Consider the following 26,235-nt stretch of genomic DNA (forward strand, 5'->3'; position numbering starts at 1 on the left):
CCCTTCTTAATTTAAAAAAAAACACCCAGTGTTCTCTTGAACCTCTCACTTTAACCTACCTCCACCACATTGCCAGACAGTGAAGTCCAAACTCAAACCATTCACCATATTAAAAAGTCTTTTTTCATCTCGGTTTTGGTTCTTTTGAAAAATAGCTTAACATTACATTCTTCATCAGTTTTAGTGGGAACAGCATCTCATCATCTGCTCTAGAACACTCATATTTTTGAAAATTTCAATCAAATCTCTCCTTAGCCTTCTCCTCTCCAAGGAAAACAGTCCAAACATTTCCAAGTTTTCCTCACACCTGAAGTTTATCATCCCTGGAACCATTTCCGCAAACCTCTTCAGCATTCTTTCCAATTATTCACATCCTTCCTAAAGTGTAGCACTCACATACACAATACAGAAGCTGAAGTCTTTCATCATAGCCTCCTTACTCTTATACTCTGTTACTAATGAAACCTAGCATACTATATATTCCATTTACTGCTCTCTACTTATCCTACCAATCTTCAAGTGTCTCTGCTTCTGCACACCCATTGGAGTAAAAGTCCCTACTCTACATAAACACAATGTTGGAGAACTCAGCAGATCTGGCAACATCAGTGGCTAGAGAAACAGAGCTAATGTTTCAAGTCTGGTATGACTCTTCAGTTCTGAAGCCCTATGATTGTTTCAGATTTCCAGCATCTGTAGTATTTTGCTTTATAGTTTCCCCATATTCTTTGTACCACAGTGCATCATTTCACCCATCTCAGTGTTGAACTGCATCTGCCATCTGTCCACTCCATGAACCTATGAACATCCTTTTGAAATTCTACACTGTCCTTTCAGTTCACAATTCTCCCAGGTTTTATGTCGTACACAAATTTTGAAATTGCTCCTTCACATCAGCATCTAAAATGTAATTTATTTGAATAGACCATCACTTGAAAACATTTCTTCCAAAGTTTAATGTGAATTAACAAGTGTTAGAAAGGCACAGTTAAGTCTAAAAGTGATGAGTGCTGCCAATGTATGAACGTGAAGGAAGGATACATATTTTGAAAGTTTACCATTTTTATGCAGCACTAAAGAAAGTAGCTACACCAATGGCTCCAGGTAACAACTTGCAAAGACACTACCTAAACCTGTAGCTGTAACACCTTGGACAATAAGGGCATTGGATACCAAAACATTATCACCTTTAAACGCACTCAGTCATGACTTGGAAACATAATGCCATTCCTCGTCAGTCACCAGCCTAACAGAATATGCTATTTTGTTAAGTTTCTGTTATCGTCCATCTTTGGGATTAATGAAGTTACATGATTTCTGTAACTGCATGAGACCACCAACCCTCTATTTCTCCACCACTTTCCCCAATAATTAACCTGCAATTCATTCTTCTAGTTGAAAATTGCCAGGTTAAATGTAACTATTTGACAAGTTTAAATTTGTTTATAATTAAAACTTGACTGATTACAAAATGTTATCTCAATTGTATTCATTTTACAAGTTTGTGTTTTGGTAGAAGTGTATTACAACAAGTCAGCACAGTATTAGTCTTCTGCATAAATTCCCTTTTCTAGTGAATGAGGTTTTGAAACATTTTACAATTGCAAACAGACTAGAAGTTCTTACTGTAATTTAAAAAAACACATTGAGAATTTATAATTCATAGAGTAAAATGATTACTAAAGTGGACAGTGTTAATTTGGTTTTGCAATATTTTGTTATTGTGGTGGTGTGGCACATTCCAATATAATAAAATTTAGATTTCATAATATTAAATAACCTACTTGAGGAAATAAGATGGACCATTCAATTTTAAAAAAAATTTAATTAGCACTATTAGATTAGATTAGATTACTTACAGTGTGGAAACAGGCCCTTCGGCCCAACAAGTCCACACCGACCCGCCAAAGCGTAACCCACACATACCGCTACATTTACCCCTTTACCTAACACTACGGGCAATTTAGCATGGCCAATTCACCTGACTTGCACATCTTTGTGACTGTGGGAGGAAACCGGAGCCCCCGGAGGAAACCCACGCAGACACGGGGAGAACGTGCAAACTCCACACAGTCAGTCGCCTGAGTCGGGAATTGAACCCGGGTCTCTGGCGCTGCGAGGCAGCAGTGCTAACCACTGCGCCACCGTGCCGCCCATTATGCAAGGCCACGTGGTACTCCGACAGGATAAGACCAATAGAAACTAATTGGATAATGTTTTCAATTGTCAAGTTCTTTACATAACATGTATTTGTGGAATAAATATTGATGTAAGAGTAAAAGGATAGATCACATTAAATGATGATATGATTAGTTTTGGCTGTTAAGCTGCAATTAATATCTAACCACATACCTAGCATTTTGAATCAAAGTGGCTTGATATTACCTAACACTTGTCATAACCTTTAACTGCAACATAAACCTATACCTAATTATCATTTTCCAATTACCTGTTGACAGCCTAATTTATTTAGCAACGAAGTGTTTCTTTTGCAGTCACACTTTAAACAGCATTCCCTTAAAATAGAAATAGAATCTAGCCTCTCAGCTAGGAACATAAGAATTGGATGAGGTCATTCAGCCTGTTCAATTGAGATCATATTAAATCTATTACCTAACTTCATACACCCACTTTTGCCCTTTATCCCTTCAGATCTTTGGCTAACAAAAATCTAAACCTCAGTTATAAAGTTATTTATTAATCCAGCATCTATTGCTGTTAGTGTAGAAGTGGTATGAAATTTCACATCTGGCTTTAATTTTCAAACTGCGCCCTTTGCAATAATTGCTTTCTTAAATGAGAAGACAGATCTCAATTATGATGAGTATATCCCAACCCCCCGAATGGGTACTAATTTAATTATAAGCAAGTGGGTGGATTTTCAATTAGTTAAAATCTCACCAAATACATCATACATGTGTAAAAGAAGTGTAAGCTGAGACCAGGGTTGAGATGTGAGTTTAGACTTTGTAAATTCCAGTGATCCATCATTACTGCTGCTCTTTTGCAGGTATTTGATTCAGAAACTGAGCGACGATGTGAACTCTGCTTGAACACTTGCTAAGTTTTTAAAAATAATTACAAAAATTCAAACTAGGCACAACACTTTTTTTATTCTTTTGTATATGTAATCTTGCGAAAAGATAGGAGGAAACAAGTTACTGCAACTTCAATTATGTTAGTATGCTGACATAAATAAGTCAATATTGCACACCTCTAGCTGACCGAAGGCTGGCTAGAGCAGTTGGCATTACAATACAAATGTAGCCTCTTACAATATCAAGCTTCTACTGATGTGCTTCTTTTCCTGCCATTTTATACAAAGACCTAAAGATGTGACTGGACTTGAACATGATTTTCATCATTAATCATCGCAGCCTTCTTTGGCTAGGAGTTCAGATTTCCGTTTTGTAAAAGTAGTGAGTGTAAAAGATGTCAAATGAAGAGAGTCTGGTAGTGGTTACATAATCTAAAACTGTTGGGAACTCTAAGGGCATACCCTGATCTGCAAAGTTTAACTTTCACCAATTATAAATGTAATAAAACTCCTAAATTGTACAAATCTGTTCAAAAACAGAAAAAAATATTTACAAAGACCCTTTTGATTACAGTAGTAAAACTTTGGCACTATGGATATAACCAAATCTCTCGCTCTCTGAAAGATGCTTCAACGGAAGTCAGTTCTTCATTCTGTCTCAATGTTGCTGTTTCACACAATATAGAGTCAGATCCGAAGTTCTCGAGTACTTTCTTTGCGTTGCAGAGAATAGAAATGGTAACTTTTCTTTAGACAGATGATGCTACGTATGTCAGTACTGTTCTCATTTGGTTTCCTATGAAGGCGAAACGAAAAAATATTACATGCTTTGAAAACACAGTGCAACAACAAATATTGCCAACCTATTTGTGAATCATATGCCACAGATAGTTGCAATGAGGCTTCACCACCTCTTGCCCACCTTCTCAACTTTTTCTATACAGTCTGAGCCAAGCAGGGAAAAGACGAACAAACAAATCAAAAACCAATATTTATTATCTGTTTCTTGACCTTTGGGTTGAAGACACTACTGACAGGTTTGTGAGAAAATGGACAAAATTAAAAGTGGAAAAGAACAAGTGGAAACGTTTAAAACAATTACTAAAAATAAACTGTCTTTGGGAGTGCGAGAAAGAGCAGAGAAGGAGTAAAGAACAAAAGTTTTAAATTTTGTCAACCTCATAAGAGGTTCTTTAGAATTAGAAAACATCTCAAAGTGTTTCAAGAAAATGCAATATGTTTTTTTTCCAAAGTCCTTAGTCTTTAACCCATTTTATATTTTCAATGCTGAAGGCAAGTTCAATGGTGATGAAATAAAGTAATGGCAGAGAGATATTAAGGGTAGTACCAACACCAGAAGGACTGCAGTAGTTCATAAAATATATCCAGGACTGTTATTATCCTAGATAACCAAACATAGACAATATGTACATGACCAAAAGCAAAGGAAATTATTAATAGGTATGGGAACTTGAATAATCTGTTCTCTTTTCTGTTTGCCTTTTGAAAAGACTTAATTTCCCAGAGGGGAAGGTACAATTCCAGAGGGGACTGCAGATTTCAATCACTTCACATAAATGGCTTTCTTAACTGAGGACCTGGAGACATTTGGCACTAAATAGGATCTGGATATCATAATACACAGTCCAATCCTCATCTGGTATTCTTGTATATACTTGTCATGTAAAGATACCTGATTATGTTCATGAACAGGAACCAGATCCCACCAAACCTAGAAGTAAGGGTGAGAGATGGTTGTAAGGGGAAGTCATGTCTAAGCATGTGAGGGGGAAGGAATAGAAGGATCTGTTTATAGAATGAGATGAAGTAAAATGGAAGGAGTCTTGTGTGAAGGATAAATACTGGGATTGATTAGTTGGTTTGAAATACATAAGATAAATTTTATATAATTGTTGGCCACAAAATCATCATTCTTTAGAAGGAAACACTCTTTGTTCAACAGGGTTGCAACTTTCTATGAATAATATTGATTTAATGGGTTTACATATAAGGTTGGCTTGCTTTTTAGATTAGATTAGATTACATTACAGTGTGGAAACAGGCCCTTCGGCCCAACAAGTCCACACCGACCCGCCGAAGCGCAACCCACCCATTCCTACATTTACCCCTTTACCTAACACTACGGGCAATTTAGCATGGCCAATTCACCTGACCTGCACATCTTTGTGACTGTGGGAGGAAACCGGAGCACCCGGAGGAAACCCACGCAGACACGTGGAGAATGTGCAAACTCCACACAGTCAGTCGCCTGAGGCGGGAACCCGGGTCTCCGGCGCTGTGAGGCAGCAGTGCTAACCACTGTGCCACCCACAAAAATACACTACTACACAATTAAACTTTTCAAACTGCCAATCACAGATCTGAAATGTGTAACGGAAAAAGCCCAACAATCTGGGCTGCAATGCATCAATCCAGAGAAAACTTGAGGCTTTGATAATTAGAGATTCTTCCCGTTTCTCCCCAAGAAACTAAGACTTCAACTCAACTCATTCACAGCAGGAAAGTCTCAGAAGTTGCAGTTGTTAGCATCATCTGTCATTATTTCTTGAGAAAACACACTGTATTTGCGGTCAGGACATACTCAAGGAGGAAATAATGAAAGCCAGGAGTGCTTGTTGGGGGAAGGGAGATGGAGACAGGAGAGAAAGAACCCTATAAAGACAATTTCTATAGGTGTTGTTTATGGCCTGGGATATCCCAAAGTGCACTACAATCAATTAAATACTACTGAGATGTAGATATCACTAAAATGTAGGAAAAACAGGAGCCAATTTACAGACAGATAGTTCTAAAAGCAATTTGATATGCCCAGAAAATTCATTCATGAGATGTGGAAGTCGCTGGCCGGGACAGCAATTATTGCCAATCCTATTTGCTATTGAGAAGGTGCTGCCTTCTTGAACTGCTGCAGTCCATTTCATGTGGATAGATTCACGACACTGTTAGGGGAGGACTTCCAGGATTCTGATCCAGTGAAAGTGAAGGAACAAGGATATATTTCCAAGTCAGGATGGCAAATGGCTTGGAGGGGAACTTGCAAGTGAGGCATCTCCAAGGATCTACTGCCTTTGCCTTTCTTGGTGATTGAGGTGGTAGATTGGAAGGTGCTGCCTAAGGAGCCTCGGTAAATTTCCGCAGGGCGTGTTGCACACAGCTGCTACTGTTTTTCACTGGTTTGGGGAACATTTGTATGCCAATCAAGTGCACTGCTTTACCCTAGATGATGTTATGTTTCATGAGTGTTGTTGATGCTGTATTCAAACAAATAAAAGGAAATATTTCATCACAATCTTGACTTGAATCTTGTAAAATGGGTGGACAGGTTTTGGGAAATCCAGGGAATTACTTACTGCAGGATTCCTAGCCCTACTCTTGTTGCTACAATGAAAGCATTGAGGCTCAGTGGTTCGGACTGCTATCGCACAGCTCCAAGGATTTGGGTTCGATTCTAGCCTTGGGTGACTGACTGTGTGGAATGTGCACGCTCTCCCTGTGATTGTACAGGTTTATGCTGTATGCTCTCGTTTCCTCCCACATACAAAGATATACAGGTTAGATGAATTGGCCATGCTGAATTGTCCATAGTGTTGAGGGAAATGGAGGCTAGGTGGATAGGATAGGGGGGCTGGGGTGGGATGGGATGCTCTGAGAGTCGGTGCAGACTCGATGAGCAGAATGGCCTCTTTCCACACTGCAGTGATTTTATGATATTTATGTGGTTAGTCCAGCTTCTGGACAAAACCACCCCAGGATGGTGACTTTTTAGCATCGTTGGATAAAATGATACATATTGGCATAGACAATAGGCATAAAGTCCATACCCTGTCTTTTCTCATGAACAGTGTCACCCATACTGTCAAAGAGCCCTTGGTTCAACAGTTCAAAAAGATGGCACCACCAACAATCTAGCACTCCCTCAATATCAGAATGCCAATCTAATCTTACATGTTCAAGCCTCTGAAGCAGATTTTGAATACTTAGCCTGCTGAGAGGGGTGAGAATGCCATCAACTGATCAATTGTTTACATCTGGTTCCTACTATACAATGTGTGCCATTTCTAAATCACTCTAATTGAATGCTAACAATGTGCCTAATAGCACTTTTGCAGAATTGACACTTGCATAAAGAAAGCACCACACTGAAAGCTGGAAAGTGCAACACGTATTTGTGCAGGACAAGATACTAAATGGTTTCCCAAGGTTCAACATAATCGGGGAGTCTTAGGAAGATGTCACCGAGAACAGAAGATTACTGCTACAAAAGAGGGCATAGCGCACATCAATAAGAACTATTGACCTACTGGCTATAGCATTTGTCATAGAAAAGATACAGTGCAGCACTCACAAAGTCTCCTTTAACAGCACCTTGCAAACCCAGTGATGCCTAGCGCCTAGAAAGACAAGGGCAGCAGATACATGAGAATACATGACCTCCAAACCTGCACACCATCCTGACTGAGAATTGCACTGTTGTTACTTCACTACCAATGGGGCAAAATTCTGAAGCTCCCTTCCTAATAGAACTGTGGGTGTAGCTACACTCCATGGACAGCAGTGTTCAGGAAGGCAGCTCAACATCATTTTCTCAGGGGCAATTAAGATGGACAATAAATGCTGACTTGCCAGGGATACCCACATTGCGTGTAATAAAATAAAACGATAGCAGGAAATAATGTCTGGAGCAATCTCTGCATAGGGTGTGTTCAGGACGGTGGTGCACATTGCTTGACAGCAATTCCATATTTAAAACCGAAACAAACTCTCTGCTCACCATGGTTGACAATAGTAAAGTAAGTTTGTTTTTGCCCTTAGAGGGGGAAACCTGACAGGACATAAGCAATTAAATTTGATGTGCGTGTAAAGCACTTTGGAACACATGGCAAAGATGTGACATAAACGTTAATTGCTGTTGTGCTTATGAATGCAAGAAACTTCAACACCATTCTTGACTATATGATTACACCTTTTTAAAATAAGTGTTTTTATTTTAATGTTCAAATAGGGGATGACTGCACTCATAATGAGCTTGCCAAATGCACTTGAGGCATATTTCAGCCTTTGGATTAAGCAGTCCTTCAGCCTCTCTCTCTTCCATAGATTCAATTCTAACCTACTGTGCTTTGTCTTCAATCATTAGCTAAACAAAATGTTTGCTATTTTCTTCAGCAATTCATGTTAAGGGATGTTCTGATTCTAAGTTTGATATAAATTTCCATTACCTAAGTTGCAATCACATTGGGAAATTATTTTTAAAAAATGAAAGCACAGTGTGTTTATCACTTGGCATGCATCGCATGGAAGGGTGGTGGAAGGAGATTTAATTGTTACTTTCAAAAAGGAATGGAGCAATCCCTTGAAAGAAAAGAAATCGAGCTATGGAGGAAAGAATTGGTAGTGGGACAAATTGGATAACTACCAGAGTGTTGAGAATGGACTGAAAACTCTGATGTACATTTTTATGAAATTGTTGACAGTTAGTCAGTGCAGGCATAAAGAATTCAAAAGGTCAATCGAGATACACAAGATACCTGTATTTATTTCAATAGTTCTTTATGGAAGTTTACTATCTACAATGCTAGGTGACCACTAGGAGACAGAGAGAGACAGAGACAGACAGAGAGAGAGAGATAGAGAGAGAGAGACAGACAGAGAGAGAGAGACAGACAGAGAGACAGAGAAACACACACACACACACACCACACACACACACACACACACACACACACACACACACAGAGTGAGAGACAGAAAGAGCGAGAGAGAGAGACACACAGACACAGAGTGAGAGAGTGACACAGAGCAAGGGAGAGTGACAGAGAGAGGGCGAGAGCATGTGCGCCAGACAGCGAGAGACAGACAGAGTGACTGAGCAATTTAGTGTTCAGGGGAGGAGAGACAGACACTGACCACAGACAGAGGGAGAGACAGATTGGGGGCAGGGGGAAAAGAGACAGATAGAAAGACGTCTGCAGGCCTTAGAGATGATTTTCACGGTTGTGCGCACAGCTAATGCAGAGGGGCTGAAATGTGCTTTGTCTACAGATGAAGGCTCAGGTTGCTCTGCAATTATGCAGCTTACACAGGACATTTTGACAGATTTGCCAGGATAGGCTGTCAATTTAGGGCAAAGGTAAACAGAAATTTCTTCAAAGGGCTGCAAACCTTTCAAATTTTCTACCCCAGAGAATCGTGGATGCTCAATCAAGTATCCTAAACTCAGAAATTAACAGATTTCTAGATATTAAAGGGAATCAAAGGATAGTACAATAACATAGGAAAGTGTAGTTGAAGTAGGACATCAATTATAATTTCTGAATAGTGGAGCTGATTTGAAGGGCTAATGGTCTATTTCTATCTCTCTAATGTCCTTAGTTTCACAAGATATGGTACAATACAGTCTCAACATAGCTCTTTAAAGAAATCAACTACATGAGTGGCAGTGGACATCAAGTTAAACATGTAAGTAATTTACCTTAGCTATATTGTGGAATTTTTCAGCAGACATGCTTTCAGAATCCAGTTCATTAAACTCCGTTGAGCCACACTGTGTTGCGTGTGCCCAGCTGCCTGTGAGTTCAGAGGCAACATTTTCATCCCTCTCACTGATGTCCTCTACCTCACCCCACTCCTCATCCTCATCACTAAACTGGCCATCTCTGCTATTGCTCTCTGATGTGTCCATGGCATCTTCTGTTTGCTTTTCTGCAAACCAGTCCCTGACCTGTTCGTAGCTCATGTTGGACTTTGAAACCAACTCATCAAGGTCTTCCTCCCTTAGCTGTCGGTGTCGTAAGTAATACTGTAATAGGATGGTTTTACCAGCCCGGCTGTGTGTGGAATGACCTGTTGCACCCCAAACACCAGCTGCTTTATGTCCTCTGCTATTTCCCCTTCGTTCATTGCCATTGAGGTTACTCTGGCCATTGTGACTTTCTGTATTTGCTCTTTGGTACTGGTCAAGCCATTTTAAGTTGCCATTTTTAATTGCATATCTGTTGTCACCAAACCAACGTACAATGTCATTCCTTGGCAGCCCACTCTGCACTGCTAAACTGTCATATAGCTCTACTGTTGGCCACTGTGTACGTACAAATGCACTCTTTAGGATGTGCAGCTGTTCCTGACTTTTCTTATGAGTCTTGTCAATTGGACTAGTTGTTTTAATATGCTGTATTCCTGTGTTTGGAGGAGGGGTTCCGGGCTTACCTGGATAATGTGGACCCAAATGGGAGGTTTTTGTGTGACTATTGTCAACTACCTCTTGCCCTTCTGATTTAATAGACTCTGGTTTCACATCTGGGCTGAGGGGTACTTTGCTCGTTTCTAGAATCCCACCTTCTAGCGAGTCTCTCAGTTTTCTCCTCTCGGAGAACCAAGCGTCAATCTCTCTCCTGGTTAGTTTGGACTCTGACCTTAATCTTTCTTTTTCCTCATCCGTTGGGAAGGAACTATATTGAAAGCTTTCCTCAAGCACCTTCAGTTGATCAATACTTTTCTCTTTGAATTTCTGCGGTGCAAAATCAGAGTAACTATTCCATCCATATTTACGATTTGGGTGGCTCCCAGGAGGAGGATCCTGGGGGATGGTGACCACAATTTCTGTAGCAGCATGGCTAGAGTGGCCCTTTTGTGTCCGGTAGCGATTATCACTGAACCACTTCTTGATCTCTGCCCTGGAGAGTTTAGTCACCTGCATGAGCCGGTAAACCTCCTCATCATCGGGGAACTGGCTGATGGCGAAGCTGGCCTTCAGTTCTGCCATTTGCTCCTTGGTCTTCTTGCGATTCGTGTTTACATCTGAAGCCCCAGGAGAAAACACAACCGAATTCCCCTGTGACGCGAGCTGACAAACCTGGACTACGTTTGCACGTTTGGGGTCTCCGGTTACTTGAGAGGGCGGCAAACTCCTCTTCTGAGACACGGACTGGTTTGAGCTGGCTGCCACTGCCAATGCGATGGGAGAACAGGATACTGTTGACCCATTTGCGACTTGTGTCCATACGATGCCTGTCTGACCAACTAACTGGCAGGGCACTCCTGTCTGGATAACATGCTGGTGCGTGCCTTTCGTGGATGATGGCACCTGTGCTGGTACAACAGTGATTGTTGGCGTCTGAATGGTGCCATTAAACATCATTTTTCTGGCCTCTTCCACTTCCTCGGGAGCCCAACTGATGCCGTGTTTAAGACGCTGGGTTGAGAACCATATTTTAATTTGTTCTTCCGGATGCTTTGAGACAGCTGTCAACCAAGATAGTTCTGCCTGAGTAGGGTAGGGGAATTTATTAAAGGAACCTATGAGGCTTTTGTTAACATCCATTGCAGCATTATATTTTGTGCCATGCATGGGAATCATGACTTTAGGTATTAAGTTGATGTTTGGTGGTGGTTGTATAGATGGCATTACATGAGGCACTCCATCCTTAATCACTGTTTCTGGAATTAGCAATCCACTATTAGTATTGTGAGTAACGTCAGTGCTATTCCCTTCTGTCTTGCTTGCTTGCGTAGCATCATATTCATCTTTTACTCGTGACAACACATTGATTCTTTTACTATCTGCTTTGTTTTTGATTGTTTTCATGATTGGAGTTTTACTAATTGAGATTCCAGTTGGAGGATTTTCCTCTCTATCTGCATTCACACTGTTAGTGGAATCTTCAATAGTCTGCTCAAGAATAGTCTGATTATTGCGTTTTATCAACTTCAACTTGAAGTTATTTTCACCTTGGTGATGTCTACCATTATGATCAGTGAAGGTATCGTACCTTTTTGTTGTAAAGTTACAGACCGCACAGACGTAAAATGGATTAAGGATAACATTTGGGTGTATAGTATCAACATGTTCTGTAAACTCATTCAAGTCCTGTGATTCAAAGGTGCAATATTTACATTCGTAGCCTCCTTCTAGTTTCTTGGTCTGTTGATTGTCTAAGGCAGTTTTCTCTAAAACTGGATGATCCTGGTCATTTATCCCATTATCTGCTGGCCAACTTTCATCCGACAGTTGGTGAGGAGACCCATCACCTGCATTTCCATCCATCTCCAAATCTGGTTCCTGCTCCAAGACATCTGTGGCGCGAACCATGCAAGGAGTTGTCGACTTGCGTTTACTAGCCATGAGCAGTCTGATAATAGGAGTGGCAGCTGGCTAAGTTGGTATTTAAAACCTCTATAGACCAGTGGCCTCTTTGGGAAAGTACGTCCAGAACTATTCCAGTTTGCTGAACTCAAGATTTCACTTATTACCATCAGCTCCAGCTAGCAGATTTGTTGGCCCACATCACAGGAGAATTTAACCTGCAATATAGAACACTTGATTGAGTGTTTTTAAATTAAAACAAAACCTGTACAACCATGAACAATTGATTAGAACGGTCCTGCTAATATATCTGGCATACCAGTCCAAATGAATGAAGGGTTTAGAGTGGTGTTTGTTTATTAGGACCATCTGAATTTCCTTAGGACTATTTAAAGTTATGTAGGTGCCAACTTTCATTGATGTGGAGATGCTGGCGTTGGACTGGGGTGGACAAAGTCAGAAGCCACACGACACCAGGTTACAGTCCAACAGGCTTATTTAAAATCACAAGCTTTTGGAGCGTTGCTCCTTCGTCAGGTGAAATCATCTGAAGAAGCATCCCTCCGAAAACTTGCAATTTTAAATAAACCCGTTGGAACTATAACTTGGTGTTGTTGCGACTTCTGACTTTATCCAATTTTCGTTGGCATCCTTCTAGTTCAGGCACATTTATTTTCTTTAAAGCAAAAAGTCAGCACTGAGGAATGGAACAAGTACCACCAAATGGCTACATTAAACAGTCATAGGTTATATTAGTTTGTGGTGAAGGTGAGTAAGATGCAGAGTTATGCATTTTAGTTGCCCCAACTTTGACTTCAAAAGGACAATCCAACTTCAATAGTGTGATATGCAGCTCTGATATTTTATACAAGTGGAAAGTCTACTATTCCAAGGCAAATTATGAATGCTGTGCACACTTTGCTTTCATAACCAATATATCGACAAACAGCCAAAATCAGTTTTACGAAAGGTCTTTAAATTTATGTTCAATAGGGCAGACATGGCGAAAATGTTTGTATTTGAGAGTAGAATCTAAAACTAGGTCTCAAAGGCCAGAATAATTATATCAGGAATTGAGGTGAAACTTCGCCACCCAGAGTGGTGTGAATGTGCACCTTGCTACCGTAGGGAGTGGTTGAGTTGAGAAGTACAGATGTATTTACCAAGAAGCTAGATAAACACGAGGTACAAAAATAGCAGGATGTAATATAGGGGTAAATAAAAGCAGAGATACAACTGAAAACAGTTGAACTTGAATCCTAAGGAAATGTTTTAAATGCATTTTTTTACCAGATGTGTTGGGGTGTATTAAAACATTAGGCGCACCTTTCACGGTTCTGGATGTTTGCATCATACCTGACCACCATCTGTATCCTTGGTGCTATGCTTTCAGAGGCTTAAGTAGTAAATGTTGCAGTTCCCTGCTTAAATCTTGCCATACATCTTTCCTTCCATAAACAGACCTCTTAAAATCTACCTCACTGACCAAATTTTTAGTTACCTGCTTTAATAGATTCTTATGCGTGCTTGATAAGCAAGGGTGTGAAAGATTATTGCAAAGTAGGTAGAAACCCAGTGTAATTAGATCAGCCATGATCTTAGGGAATAACAGGGCAGGCGTGAGGGGCTGAATGACTAACTTATGCTCCTAATTCATACGTTTGTACATTGACAGGACTTGGTGTACATTACAATGGAGATGAATTAGAAGTGGAGAATATGCAGTTCAGAGAGAAACATAAAAGCAATAAAGAAATATAATTTGGTATTTTTATCTATTTCAGGATAGACCCAAATAGCAACAATGGATGCAATCAAGGTGGGAAACCCCTTTTACAATCAATCAGTCTGTTCCTAGTCCAATGAGGTAAGAAACCTCCTCCTTTGATTTATTTCTGCAAAATAAAGTGGGGTAAATAGCTGATGTGAGAGTTGGATACAAGTGATGGGTCTGTCTTACAGATGGGACAGGAGATATCTAAGGCTGGTAATTGTGTAAGCTTAGTTTCCTGCTCGCTGGGAGCAAACAGCCCCAAAGGACAACTGGGAACTGGGAACCCTCATCAGTCACTCTGCACAACATGAGGTCTCTTGTTTTCAGGTCATACGTGAGCAAGGAAATTTTTTGCTAATTAGCATCTGCAGCTGATTAATCAGTATTTCTCCAGGTACACCACCACTCGAAGGAAACACTGAAAGTAGCAAAGGTACGTATTCTGGGCAGAACTCTTCAACATTCATCTCCAAGAATGGCTCAGTTGCATCATCAGCCAAGTCCTCAAAGAGGACAAATTATCAGACCATGCTTGCAAAAGCTGATGAAGCATCGAACACCAGACTTGGACAACCAGCCCAGAGCTGTTCCTCAACAATCTGCCTGTTGCAGATGAATCTACCTAGGAGTGGACCAAATGAACATCTTTCGCAAAGACCAAATCCTATCTTCATATCCTTCACTGTGTTAGGGAGCACATCATGTTAAAGGAAATGGACCAGGAATACATAAAGCAAATCAATGCTAGGAGGCCATCAGGAGAAGAACTACATATTGCAACAATATAATCTGGCACAGCTATTACAGAAACAATGTTAAAGCTACATACGGCGTATAGATGTACCATAATGCTGCAAGAAGGGAAATTCAGATTATGAACAGTGGTGAGATGAAAAAAAATTTTCACTTGATTACAAAGGATGAAGATGTGATTTAATAAGTGTGCACTTGATGAACACCAGTTTAAAACAAAAGTCAATTATCTCACTGCTGTTTGAGATCTTGTAATGCAAGAATTGGCTGCATATATTAAAACAGTGACTGCATTTCATTGGTATACCACAGATTGTAAGCACTTTGAAATGCCTTAAACATTTTGCATTAAGAGAAGTTCATTCCTTCCTTTAAAATATTATTTTAGTTTTCTTGCACTGCATGATTTAAAAAAATCCTCCAGCTGGGGAGACAGTGATCAGAGGTCATTAGTATAAACTTATTACTGAAGCAGAGAAAAGATACAAGAACAACTTTTTCACATTAAGACAACTGGTAGAACAAGGAACGCTTTGCCAGAACGTGGCCGATTCTTCTACCTTGTTAGAGGAAATTGCACAAATATTTGAGACAGAGGGTGACATGAAACTACGGTGAAACAGCAAGGTTTTAAGGATTAACTTGGGGCTACCATAACCTGGGGTCAGCAGCGGTGGGAGGTGGGGGGGGGGGGGGGGGGGGGGGGGGGGGGGGGGAGAAATGACCTCTGTGTACTCTAAACCCATTTGTTTCTTGTGAGTTATTATTTTTCCAGTTATGGTTTTAGTTCCATCCCAAACTGAATGGATGAGAATACCCAATGAGTTAACTTTATGCAGAGCGCTTCAGGGAACATCTCCAGGACACCCGCACCAATCAACCCCACCGCCCTGTGGCTGAACACTTTAACTCCCCCTCCCACTCTGCCAAGGACATAGAATCCCTGGGCCTCCTCCATCACCACTCCTTACCATCCAATGCCTGGAGGAAGAACACCTCATCTTCCACCTCGGGACACTCCAAATCCATAGCATCAATATGGAGTTCACCAGTTTACTCATTTCCTCTCACCCCACCTTACCCCAGTTTCAACCTTCCAGCTCAGCACCGTCCCCATGACCTGTCCCATCTGTCCGCTCCACCCTCCTCTCCACCTTTACTGCCACCTCCATCTACTTATTGCACTCTCAGCTACCTTCCCCCCGGACCCACCCCCCTCCCATTTATATCTTCACCCCCGAGGCTCCCAGCCTCATTCCTGATGATGGGCTTTTGCCCGAAATGGTGATTTTCCTTCTTCTCATATGCTGCTTGACCGGCCGTGCTTTTCCAGCACCATACTCTTGGCTTTATGCGAGAAAAACAGATCATCACCACTGCAGATTATTGGCGATTTCTATAATCTACAGCTTCCCTACAAATAAAAGGTATCAGAGGTTCATATCAGGTCTGGAATTTGTAGGCAAAATTGACTAAAAACAAAAAAAAATGCTCATTGTTCTTTACATTTGCAGTTGCTCAATGACTTTATGCAGTCTCCTGCACTGCAACTTGCTTTAATTCAAGGATCAAAGGAGTGTGGTGCCCTCTACTGGGGCTATGTCTGAACAGGGAAGTAATGATGTACTGTATTTCTTTAATCAGACTGAAGAATCCTTACTGAACATGCAGATTGTGAACCAGGAGAAATCAATTTGCACATTAACTTGAATTTCAAATTATAAACAGAAGGCAAAATATAGGAAGGAAAGAAGGATGGAATTCAGAGAGGAGCAGGAGTAGTAAGGGAGGTAACAAAAATATAATCTAAAAGAAAATCTGCAATAATGATTAAAATCTGAACAAACAAGACATGCTCTTTTAACGTTTTGTTTAGAAAATGCTGCTGGTCATCTTGCAGCTGCATCAAGACTCATCATTCTATTTAAAATTCAATTGCATTTAAATGGACAAGCCCTAACCTATTCTGGTGTTTTTATTGTAGTTCCTGAAAATCTGGGTGGGTGAGATGTGAGGTTGGGGGGGGAAATGAGGGAGAGGTAAGGGGAGAAAGTTGTTGAGCAGGGGCTCAAAAGGCAAAGATATGGGCATGAAAACTCAACTAAGAGGCCAAGTATATTCCACACAAGTGTTGCTGTTTGTGATCAAGTCTCAGTGCTCATTTAATTAAGCAACGACTACAGGCAAAACTCATGGGCACTTAAAGGGGCCTCACTGACTATAAAATCTGAGTCTCTGCTTCACAGTTCCCATTGTTACTTTGTAGCTTGCAACGAGCCCCATGATCCTACTTGGGGTCAACAATCTATGATTTGGGAACCCACAGTATATTGGGTATGTGCAAAAACTTTGAATATTAAGTCTTTCCGATAATGCAACACGGAAGATTCAGGATAAACAGGACAACTCAAGTACTAATTTCCAACGCCTGTGCTAAACACTGCATGTGTGATTATCAGAAATTGCTGGATGATATATTATTTGGTAATGACAAGTGTTGGTACCTTCTCCATTATTTCCTCCACAAAATTCAGTCAATATCTTTATACAGATCCCCAAGTCATCTATATAAATATGCTATATTAAACAACTTGCTGCTAGTAACAAATTTATTCCAATTAAAGTATTGTTCACTTCTTAAAGCATCTTCAGAATCATTCAGAACCAAAGACATTTATGCATGTTTTAAAAGCAAATCTTCAACTCTCCAGGACAGAAATATCAAGACATTGAAAAAGAATCCATTAAATAAACCGTGAAAATACAACAATGATCCTGTTTAACAGATCAAGCAATCTGAACTGTAAAAGATTAAGATGAAACGAAGTTCCATTAGACCAAGGTTTTTCAGCAAGTTAGCTCGTGTAAGTGCCCTTTCTCATGTTCAAATATTTTGGAAGTGTAAAACAGCAAAGTACAGTAGTCAGTCATTGTCCTTCTACCTTTGAATGTGTAGAAAATAATCTCAATTCTGCAGATAGTCAATTCAGTTATTCTAATGTTCTAACCACAAGTGAACATCAAAAGCACAGACTGAGAAATATTGCTTTCCTTGATCACATTCCTATTTAGAAACAGAATCAAATGATTATTATATTATTGTTAACTTCTTATTTTTAAATATATTTGTTTACCATTACTTTTTTTTCTCTAGAAAAGTAGGCTGTCCTTTTAAGAGGAACAGATATATTTATATGGTATTGTGCCTGCAGTGAACCAGCTGGAGAACAGCACTGCCCTGAAGCCAGCAGTCAAGTCCAATTCCAGATGCAGACAGCTTATGCCAAATTGCAAAGAATCACAACTCAACATTGGAGGGGACTGCCACTTTACATTTTCATTTTCATTGAGCATGTCACAGAAAATAATCTTAACCTAGCAAAATGCAGCTTTAGCAAAATAAGACAAAGGCTTTTTGAACTGCTTGAATACATCATAACCATGTAACTAAATAGTGTTCAGAAGCAATGTAGCAGTAATAAAGATATAAGCTCTCACCAAGTGGAGGAGTTTACAAGTTATGAATAGTAAATTGCATACTTGGGGGACCAGAAATGAAAAAATAAGTCACAAGTTGACAGGTATAAACATGGCCAATTCATGGTACTTTTCTTTTTACAAAACACTGGTTGCTGTCCACGAGTTACAACTGACACACAATGAGAGTTACATTTCATAACCTGCCAGTCTCAGTGAATGCATTTCTTTACACTTGGATTGAAGAGTGACAAAGAATACTACTTGAGCCTGTCGGAAGACAAAATAATTGGTTTTGGAATGATATTAAAGCAGCAATGTTAGACAGAAGGTAAATTCAGAGCATTATCTGAGGTTATAAAACAAAGGGGATCTTGCTTTTATACTATGTCTTGTGAGACCACAGGATATCACAAAACAACAAAGGTGCTATGACTACATTTTCTAATAGTAAAGTATCTATGGGAATGCAAGTTCTTGCTCGTACACAATAAGTAGTCATTGATGTAATGCAGGAAACAGGGATACCAATTTGTACACTGCAGGCGCATACAAACTGCAATGTGAAGTGACCATATAATGTCATCTGAAAAGATAATCAGCCAAATCTTTGGAGAATCCATGGGATCCTCTTGCATTCACCTGGGAGGACCAATGGAGCAATGGTTTAATTTCTTACCCAAAAGTAATAGCACCAGCAGCATAGCACTCCTTCAATACTTGAGGGGAACATAAGCCTGCACGGTGACTTGGCAATCGGACTCAAACCGATTGACTATGGACTCAGGCTGATAGATCAGACACACAGGTTCAAAGAAGTGAAAGACAATTTTGGGCATGTTGTTTCAATGGTATTCAGATGGAAATATCACACAGAAGCCTGCAAATAACTCAATTGGTGGTGGTTGGGGGTGAACAACTACAGGCTTTTTTAGATCAATAATCTTAAGTGGACTAAATAGTCACTTTACTACTATCCAGTGATTTAGATCATGTGCAAATGGATACAGGGGATTTCGCCTCATTGTGAAGACAGATAGGCAGCAGTTGGGCAAAAGGTGACTTAACTGCTTCTATAACGTGCATCAATTAGCCTACATTTGGCCCCACGCAAATAAGGACTTCTATTAAATGATTCAAAACTGAAATTCCGTCATTTTCAAGAAATTGCTGAACTGTTAACAGTGCAAGACCAGTCACCTCCCCAAGTGAGCAATGGATCTTGTGCCACTTCCTCACCCGTCTGCCTATAAAATAACATTTTTTTCCCCAGATAATGAGGCAATTCCCCACTGAATGCCTAGTTTGAATCTGCTTACATCACTCAGGCAGATGCTGCAGACCCTAACCACTCACTGGGTAAACAATTTTCTCATGTCTCCATTTTCCCTTTTGTCAGCTATATTCTCTTGCTACCAGTGGGACGTTTATCTGTACCCATCATAATTTTCAATATTTCCATCAAATCTCTTCTCAACTTTTTCCTTTCCAAGGGAAATAGGTCAACTACCTTAACCCATCTACATAAATGAAATTCCTCATCCCGGAACTATTTTCTAGTGCCTTCACATCTTTCCTTAACTGTTGTGACAAGAATGAGACACAGAACTCCGACTGTACTCAATCAAGAATAAAGCCATCAATCCTGAGCTTGTTTACACCAAATTCAGCAATGCCTCAATTTTAAACCGGTCATCTTTGTTTTCAACTTCCTCCATGTTCTCCTTGTCCCTCATCACTGCAATCTCATCCAGCCTTACAATCCTCCAGATATCTCAATGATTCTCCAATTCTGGCCTTTTGCACAACCCTGATTTTATCTGTTTGACATTTGGCAGTTGTGCAATCGACAGCCCAGGCCCTAAGCTCACAAATTCCTTCCCAAAACTTTTCAATGTCACAATCCTTCATTAAAAGGCTCTTTAACTAAGCTTTTTTCCACCTCCCCTAAGGTGGCAGGATGTCAAAATTCGCTCAACAATGCTCCTTTAGAAGTCTTATTACGTTAGGAGATGCTATATAAACACTTGATCTTTCAGTAAACAACCGAACACCGCTTTCTTCGGAGAAACAAACTTAGTGTCAACTTGCAATTCTTTTCCCCCTTAGTTCAACTGAAATGGACTCTGCCAGCTAGAACTGAGAACAGATGTGAACAATAGAAATTGCTGTGCCAAAGACTACAACGCAAGCCAATATTTGGACTCTGGTCTATCCCCACCACCGGTTTTCGATTTCTTCACAAGCTGAAACGATATGCTTTTAAAAGAAAAGGGAATGTCGCAACTTAAAACCTAAAACCTTTTGACTTAATCCAGTTTGATTAGTGTAGGAATAAAAATATACAAATCTGAGAAACTGCCAGGCCTGCTGAGTATCTGTGAAGAAAGATGCTGAGTTAACGCTTCAAGTGCATTATGACCCTTATTTGGTACTGGAGGGGGTTTTAAAAGTGATAATTTTTTCAACAGCATATGGACTTAAAGGAGGAGCATGTGAAACAGATGGTAAGGGCATCCAGAGCAAAGGCAAAGAAAGTGCAAAATGTAGTAGAGGAGAGATATAGATGAAGGACCACATACTCTTGAACTATATCCTCCTCTCTTATATTTTGCACTCCAGTTGACTTTATCTCTGCGCGCCCTCACCATTTTCTATTTGCTCCTCCTCCTTGTCTGGCTCCAAAGAAGAGTCATATTGGACTCAAACTGGTAACTCTGCTTCACAGTCACTACTATCTTACTCAGTTTTTCAAGCACTTTGTTTTTATTTCAGAACTCCAGCACCTCATTAATTTAGTATAGATGTATCTGGCTCAGCTCAACCAAGGACCATATCTAACATTTTAAACTTGTAGCTCTTTTCTTCACCTTTTGAACAATGGGTCTTTGCTTCCCAATTCAAGATTTGCCAACTCCATATTTTATACTATGTTTATTTGAATGAGAGTATGTGTACTGACTCTGTTTCAAATGAGGATTAGTGTAGCTCCAATGTTTATCACAGGTCTTCACAAAATCCTTCAAATTGTCAAAAATGGTAGACACACATACTAAGTGACCCTACTTGAAAATTGCAAAACAAATTTATTAGAACAGTAAGCAAACAACTGAATGTCATTGGTATAACATTTCTACATTAGTTACATTAAACTCATCTAAAAAAAATAATGACTTTGTAACTAGCTGTTTATATATAAGCAAATAGTTATTTTAATGCAAATAGCTGCAAATGTTCAAACACAGTTACAACTTTAATGGTCTCACCAATTTGTGGGTAGACCCATGGTGATCGAATTTTTATCAGAGGCTCGCTTCAGAGACTCCAGTACAAACCGGAAGATCAGTCCCTAACCTGAAGATAACAGGCATCCCCCAAAACAGTTATGCTGAGCTTTTCGGAATTACAATCACTGTCTCCTAATTCAAAACCAGTTGCCAATTAGATGAATAACTGAACCAGTCATGTAGCATGTTTACGTCTGGTTTATGGGGCTGGTTTCATCCCTTAAGGATTCTTCTTCACTGATAGATTCAGGGACCTAGTTTCTTCCATTGTTTTTTAAATCTGAAGAGTGGTGCTATTGGTTAATCTGATATTAAAGTCCTTTTAAAAAAAGTTTCAATCATGAAATGAGGGCATTGCTGGCTACACCAGCATTCATTGTTTATCCCTAATTGCCCAGAGGGCAGTTAAGAGTCAACGACATTGCTGTAGAGTCACAATGTAGGAAAGAACAGGTAAGGATGGCAATTTCCTTCCCTAAAGGACATTTGACCTTTAGACATTACTGAACCAGATGGGTTTTTCCAAAACTTAATGAATTCATGGCTATCAATACACTCTTAATTCCTGATATAGACTTCAAATTCCACCATCTGCCATGGCAGGATTAGAATCCAGGTCCTGAGAACTTTACCCAGGCCTCAGGATTAACAGTCCAATCATAATACAACTAAGCCATTGCCTCTCCAGTGCGAGGGGATACAGATTGGCCATCAGCATCAACCTCCACCTCCACTATTCCCAACCAGAACTGGTAATGTAAGATAGGAGGAATGGAAGGGGTGCAGGAAAATACTGGCTTTTCCCCTCCAATAGGGTGGATTGCTTGCCTTGCTAGATGTTAATCCATCATTCAGGGACCCAGCCTTCTAATAGACAGAGCCTCAAACAAATTAGGCCAGTGATAACTGAAACAATTCTAACAATTTTGTTCAAGTGGGCTTGAGGTTTATGTGAACGTATCTGTTTGTCTCAACTGCAGACTGACACAATAACACAAAAAATAGGAATAGGAGTAAACATGTACAGAGGAACCTCTATAATCTGAACACAACTTTTCTGAGAATTGGATTATCCATTGGAGATCTCGAGGTCCCGATAGAAACATCACATCAAAGATGTGTTTCCAGCAGTGATTGCGTCTTTTGTGTACAGTGATTAAACAGGCACCATCTCCAACTTACTGACCTCCGGCCCTTTCTTTCTCCTCACACTTTCCCTGAAGATCTAGAGGAGTGTACCCTAACAACCCCCACCCCCGTTGCCCAGATAATCTCTCCAACATTGTCCTGTACAGGACAAACGTGGAACCTGTCAAAAAGCTGCAGTAAAAAGGTGTGTGTGTGTGTGCGCATGCACGCGTTATTTGGAGACTTACCCCACAAAGGCAGCAGCAGTCTTATTGTTAGTGTCCAGTCGGGCTGCCCTGGAGAGTGGGCGGGGGCGGTGCTGGACGGGTTTGGGGGGGCTGTGTGCTGCTGCAGTCTCCTGAACGGGGAGCAGACTTTAAAAATATGGAGCCCCAGAGGAGAGGCATTTAATCGATTAACTGAATAATTGATTATCCAAACAAAATAGTGCCCGCTCATCACATTTGGATAATCGAGGTTCCCCTGTAATCTATAGATCTGCTCATTTTTTCAATATGAAGATGTCTGATCTTGGACTTTAACTCTAATTTCCTGTCCTCTCCCATAAGTCCTCAAAATCACCCCAACCATCAAATTCTATCCATCCCACTGAGGTTTTGAATCAAAAAGGGAATTCATGTACTACTGGGATAAAAGCTAATTTTAAAATTGTATTTTCTTGTGGTGTAGTTATTATAAAACAAACCATTAGAAAAGTGCCCACACTAGGTTCAACATATGTATGCCTCACTTGCTGCCATTGTAGGTTGCATTGCAAACTGTAGATAAAAGTAATTCATATTGAAAGTGCCCTTTCATCAATTAGAGGGTGCCTGTGCGTGTGCCTCTGTGCGCCTGACCATGTCTCTGTGTGGGGGCGCATGCAGAAGAGAGGGAGGAAGAAAATGGGAAACTTCTTACCTATTCATAGTCTTAATTAGCTCATCTCCCCAAGTCTGTGACTGGACCACTTCACTGGTATCAGCAACGGATGACTCGATTCATAATTGCTAAGAGAAAGGATCCCAATTAATTTGATGGGGAACTTGTAGAGAAGCTGTAACTTTGCATGCATGAGTCAGACTAAATTTTGAAAATGCATTTCTACTCTTTTATCATTGTACAATATTATCTTATTGAGGATCACGCTGCACATCGAAAAGTTAAGAAATACAGATTCACGTGCAAGTGTATTCCAATATAATCCTTTCACCTTCTGTTTCTTTACAGCTGGTAAGATGCAGACATTTTGTAGAGAATGTTGCTTGTTGTAAAGTATGCTACCTGTGATGTCATGAATGAGAACAATGGGATCGTTGCATTGCTTCACATTGATGCTGTCACTGAAGCAGAACTTTTTCAAGGGGAAGTTCTACGCAGAACCTCTCTTACTCTCGAGAAGAGCTCTGATGAAAACTCCTACAACATGCGGTAGTGTTATGGAGTTGAAAGCTCCTACGTGCTGAACCCTTGACCATTGCAGTATGTCACTGTGATGCAGTGCATCCAAGACCTAATGAACTCTTGACACTATAGAACCATGTAACACAGAAGACCACTCAGGCCAAGGCACTTTTGACACAGTTCTTTAAAATATCTTAAAATACTCAATATGCCCTATTTCACAACACAGTACATTTTCTCCTTTAGCTCATATTCAATTCTCCTTTGAAAGTTGTTATTGAATTTGCTTTCGGAAAGCAGTGTTATTGTACTTGGTTAGTTAAACAAGCATATTTGGGTTTTACTGACAGGTGCAGAGGATAGCATAGGTTCCAGGTTTATGCCCATTGCTTTACTTACTGATTTGAAAAACTCTCAGGTCAATATTTCTTCAGCGACCTGTTCAAAGTGGAAATGACAAGGAAAGGGGAAACACTACTGAACACCCAAAGTCCAGAGCCTTGACTAAAGATCACGTAAGCACTGGATTTTAAATATCTTGTTGGCAACTGGGGAAGGTGAATCCAGTTAATTAACTAAGTCTGGAATAAAAACATCAGTCGTAAAAAATGCATCTGGCTCAGATATGAAATTTATGATTGTTAGTTTTTGAGATCTGTCTTTAAAGTCAAGGTAAGCCGAGAAGAATGAAGTATCATCTGACCCATTCGGAATCCTCCACAATAAATGTAGGTAGCTTGATGGTTAAAGGTTACAGGGAGATCTAGGTCACCTTACTAAAAAGATGGCATGAAGTGTCCACACTTGTATATAACAGCAAAAGCAGTTGTGCTGTACTCCGTTTGGGTGTACTATTAGTCTCAAAGTCTCAAAGACAGGCATTAGGAATGTCAGGTTTTCAAAACCATTATACTTTGAACTGTCCATATAAGTTTGAGAGAGAAAAGAGTTGAGAATCTGAAGACCAGCTAACTAGTGTTTCTTCCAGGATCCAAGGCCCATGTGACTCACATGGCCAAGGAGATGGGCTTTGGGAAAGGAAGATAGTCCACAGCAATCCACTGTAGTATTGGGTTGCAGAGTTTATAACACATCCATGAAACTCTCAATACCCAAGTCAGGATGTGGCCAGAGTGACACGAGTATATGATAGGCAGTTGTGCAGATGAAGCAGAGAAAACATCAACTCTTTTGCTCAATATGCAGTATGCAGGTGGCGACTTGCATTCTAATTTGAAAGACTGAAGTTTTGTGGGGATTTAAAAAGGAGGCGGAAATAACTTATTTAGCTTGGGCTGGACGGACAGAATCTCCAGAATACTGAGAGTGTGAAGTCAACTCTGGGATTAGGGTTAGTTGCCTGGAAAAAGTAAAATGAAGCAAGTCTTTGGGAGTGAAGGATAATTTTAGACTGGTTGCTAGAAAATAAATTGCCATGGGTAAGTGCTACACAACTACAGCAGTGATTTTCAGCTGTGCTACAACTTAAACGGGGTATGTCACCTCTATATTTTACGAGTATATGTTGCTGACTAAACAGTGTTTATTCATTTGTTACTTTTTTAATGCCATTCAATTCCTCTACCAAGAAGACTCATGCAAAGAATTTGTTCAACTACTCTACCATTTCCATGTTTTCCCATTATTCCCAGCCTCATTCTCTAAGGGACCTAGGATCCCTGTGGCTTCACCCTTCCATTTTAAATATTTAAGCAGCTCAGTCTGTCCATTTTTATATTACTCATTAGTTTACCCTCTATTCTTTTCTGTGATCTTTTGCTGGCTGCTGAAACTTTGATTTACCACTAATTTTACTGAATTGAGAAAAAAACAACATATAATTTGATTCTATTTTTAACTTCTCTGCTAGCTTTGTCTGTCCCCTTTTCTGAATCCATCTTCCTCACTGGCATCCATCTTTGTTGCGAGTCATAAAATATTTTCTTGTACCTTTCCTATTGTTCATTAACCATCTTTTCTGCTATACTCCTTTCCCAATCAGGCAGCATCCAGGGAACAGGAGAATCGACGTTTCGGGCATAAGCCCTTCTTCAGGAATGAGGAAAGTTTGTCCAGCAGGCTAAGATAAAAGGTAGGGAGGAGGGACTTGGGGGAGGGGCGTCGGAAATGTGATAGGTGGAAAGAGGTCAAGGTGAGGGTGATAGGTCAGACTGGGTTGGGGGCGGAGAGGTCGGGAAGAAGATTGCAGGTTAGGAAGGCGGTGCTGAATTCGATGGATTTGACTGAGACAAGGTGGGAGGAGGGGAAATGA

The 26,235-nt window shown here is 40.2% G+C and overlaps 1 protein-coding gene across 7 annotated transcripts in view; it reads right to left on the reverse strand.

The window, feature by feature from the left end:
* Positions 1 to 3,060: 3,060 nt before the first annotated feature.
* Positions 3,061 to 26,235, reverse strand: part of zhx2a (zinc fingers and homeoboxes 2a) — a 103,312-nt gene continuing 80,137 nt past the window's right edge. For 5 of the 7 annotated variants that reach the window (XM_043688674.1, XM_043688669.1, XM_043688670.1 and 2 more), the window contains 3 exons: positions 23,481 to 23,569; positions 9,531 to 12,358; positions 3,061 to 3,833 (listed from right to left, as the gene is read on the reverse strand). In XM_043688674.1, the coding sequence (XP_043544609.1) occupies positions 3,822 to 3,833; positions 9,531 to 12,179 (2,661 nt within the window). In that variant the 5' untranslated portion in view covers positions 12,180 to 12,358; positions 23,481 to 23,569 and the 3' untranslated portion in view covers positions 3,061 to 3,821. The remainder of the gene's footprint in view (positions 3,834 to 9,530; positions 12,359 to 23,480; positions 23,570 to 26,235) is intronic. The other 2 variants (XM_043688675.1, XM_043688672.1) reach the window with 1 other exon arrangement.

The sequence above is a fragment of the Chiloscyllium plagiosum genome, chromosome 4 (assembly GCF_004010195.1).
Source record: "Chiloscyllium plagiosum isolate BGI_BamShark_2017 chromosome 4, ASM401019v2, whole genome shotgun sequence".
In the NCBI taxonomy this organism is placed as follows: Eukaryota; Metazoa; Chordata; class Chondrichthyes; order Orectolobiformes; family Hemiscylliidae; genus Chiloscyllium; species Chiloscyllium plagiosum.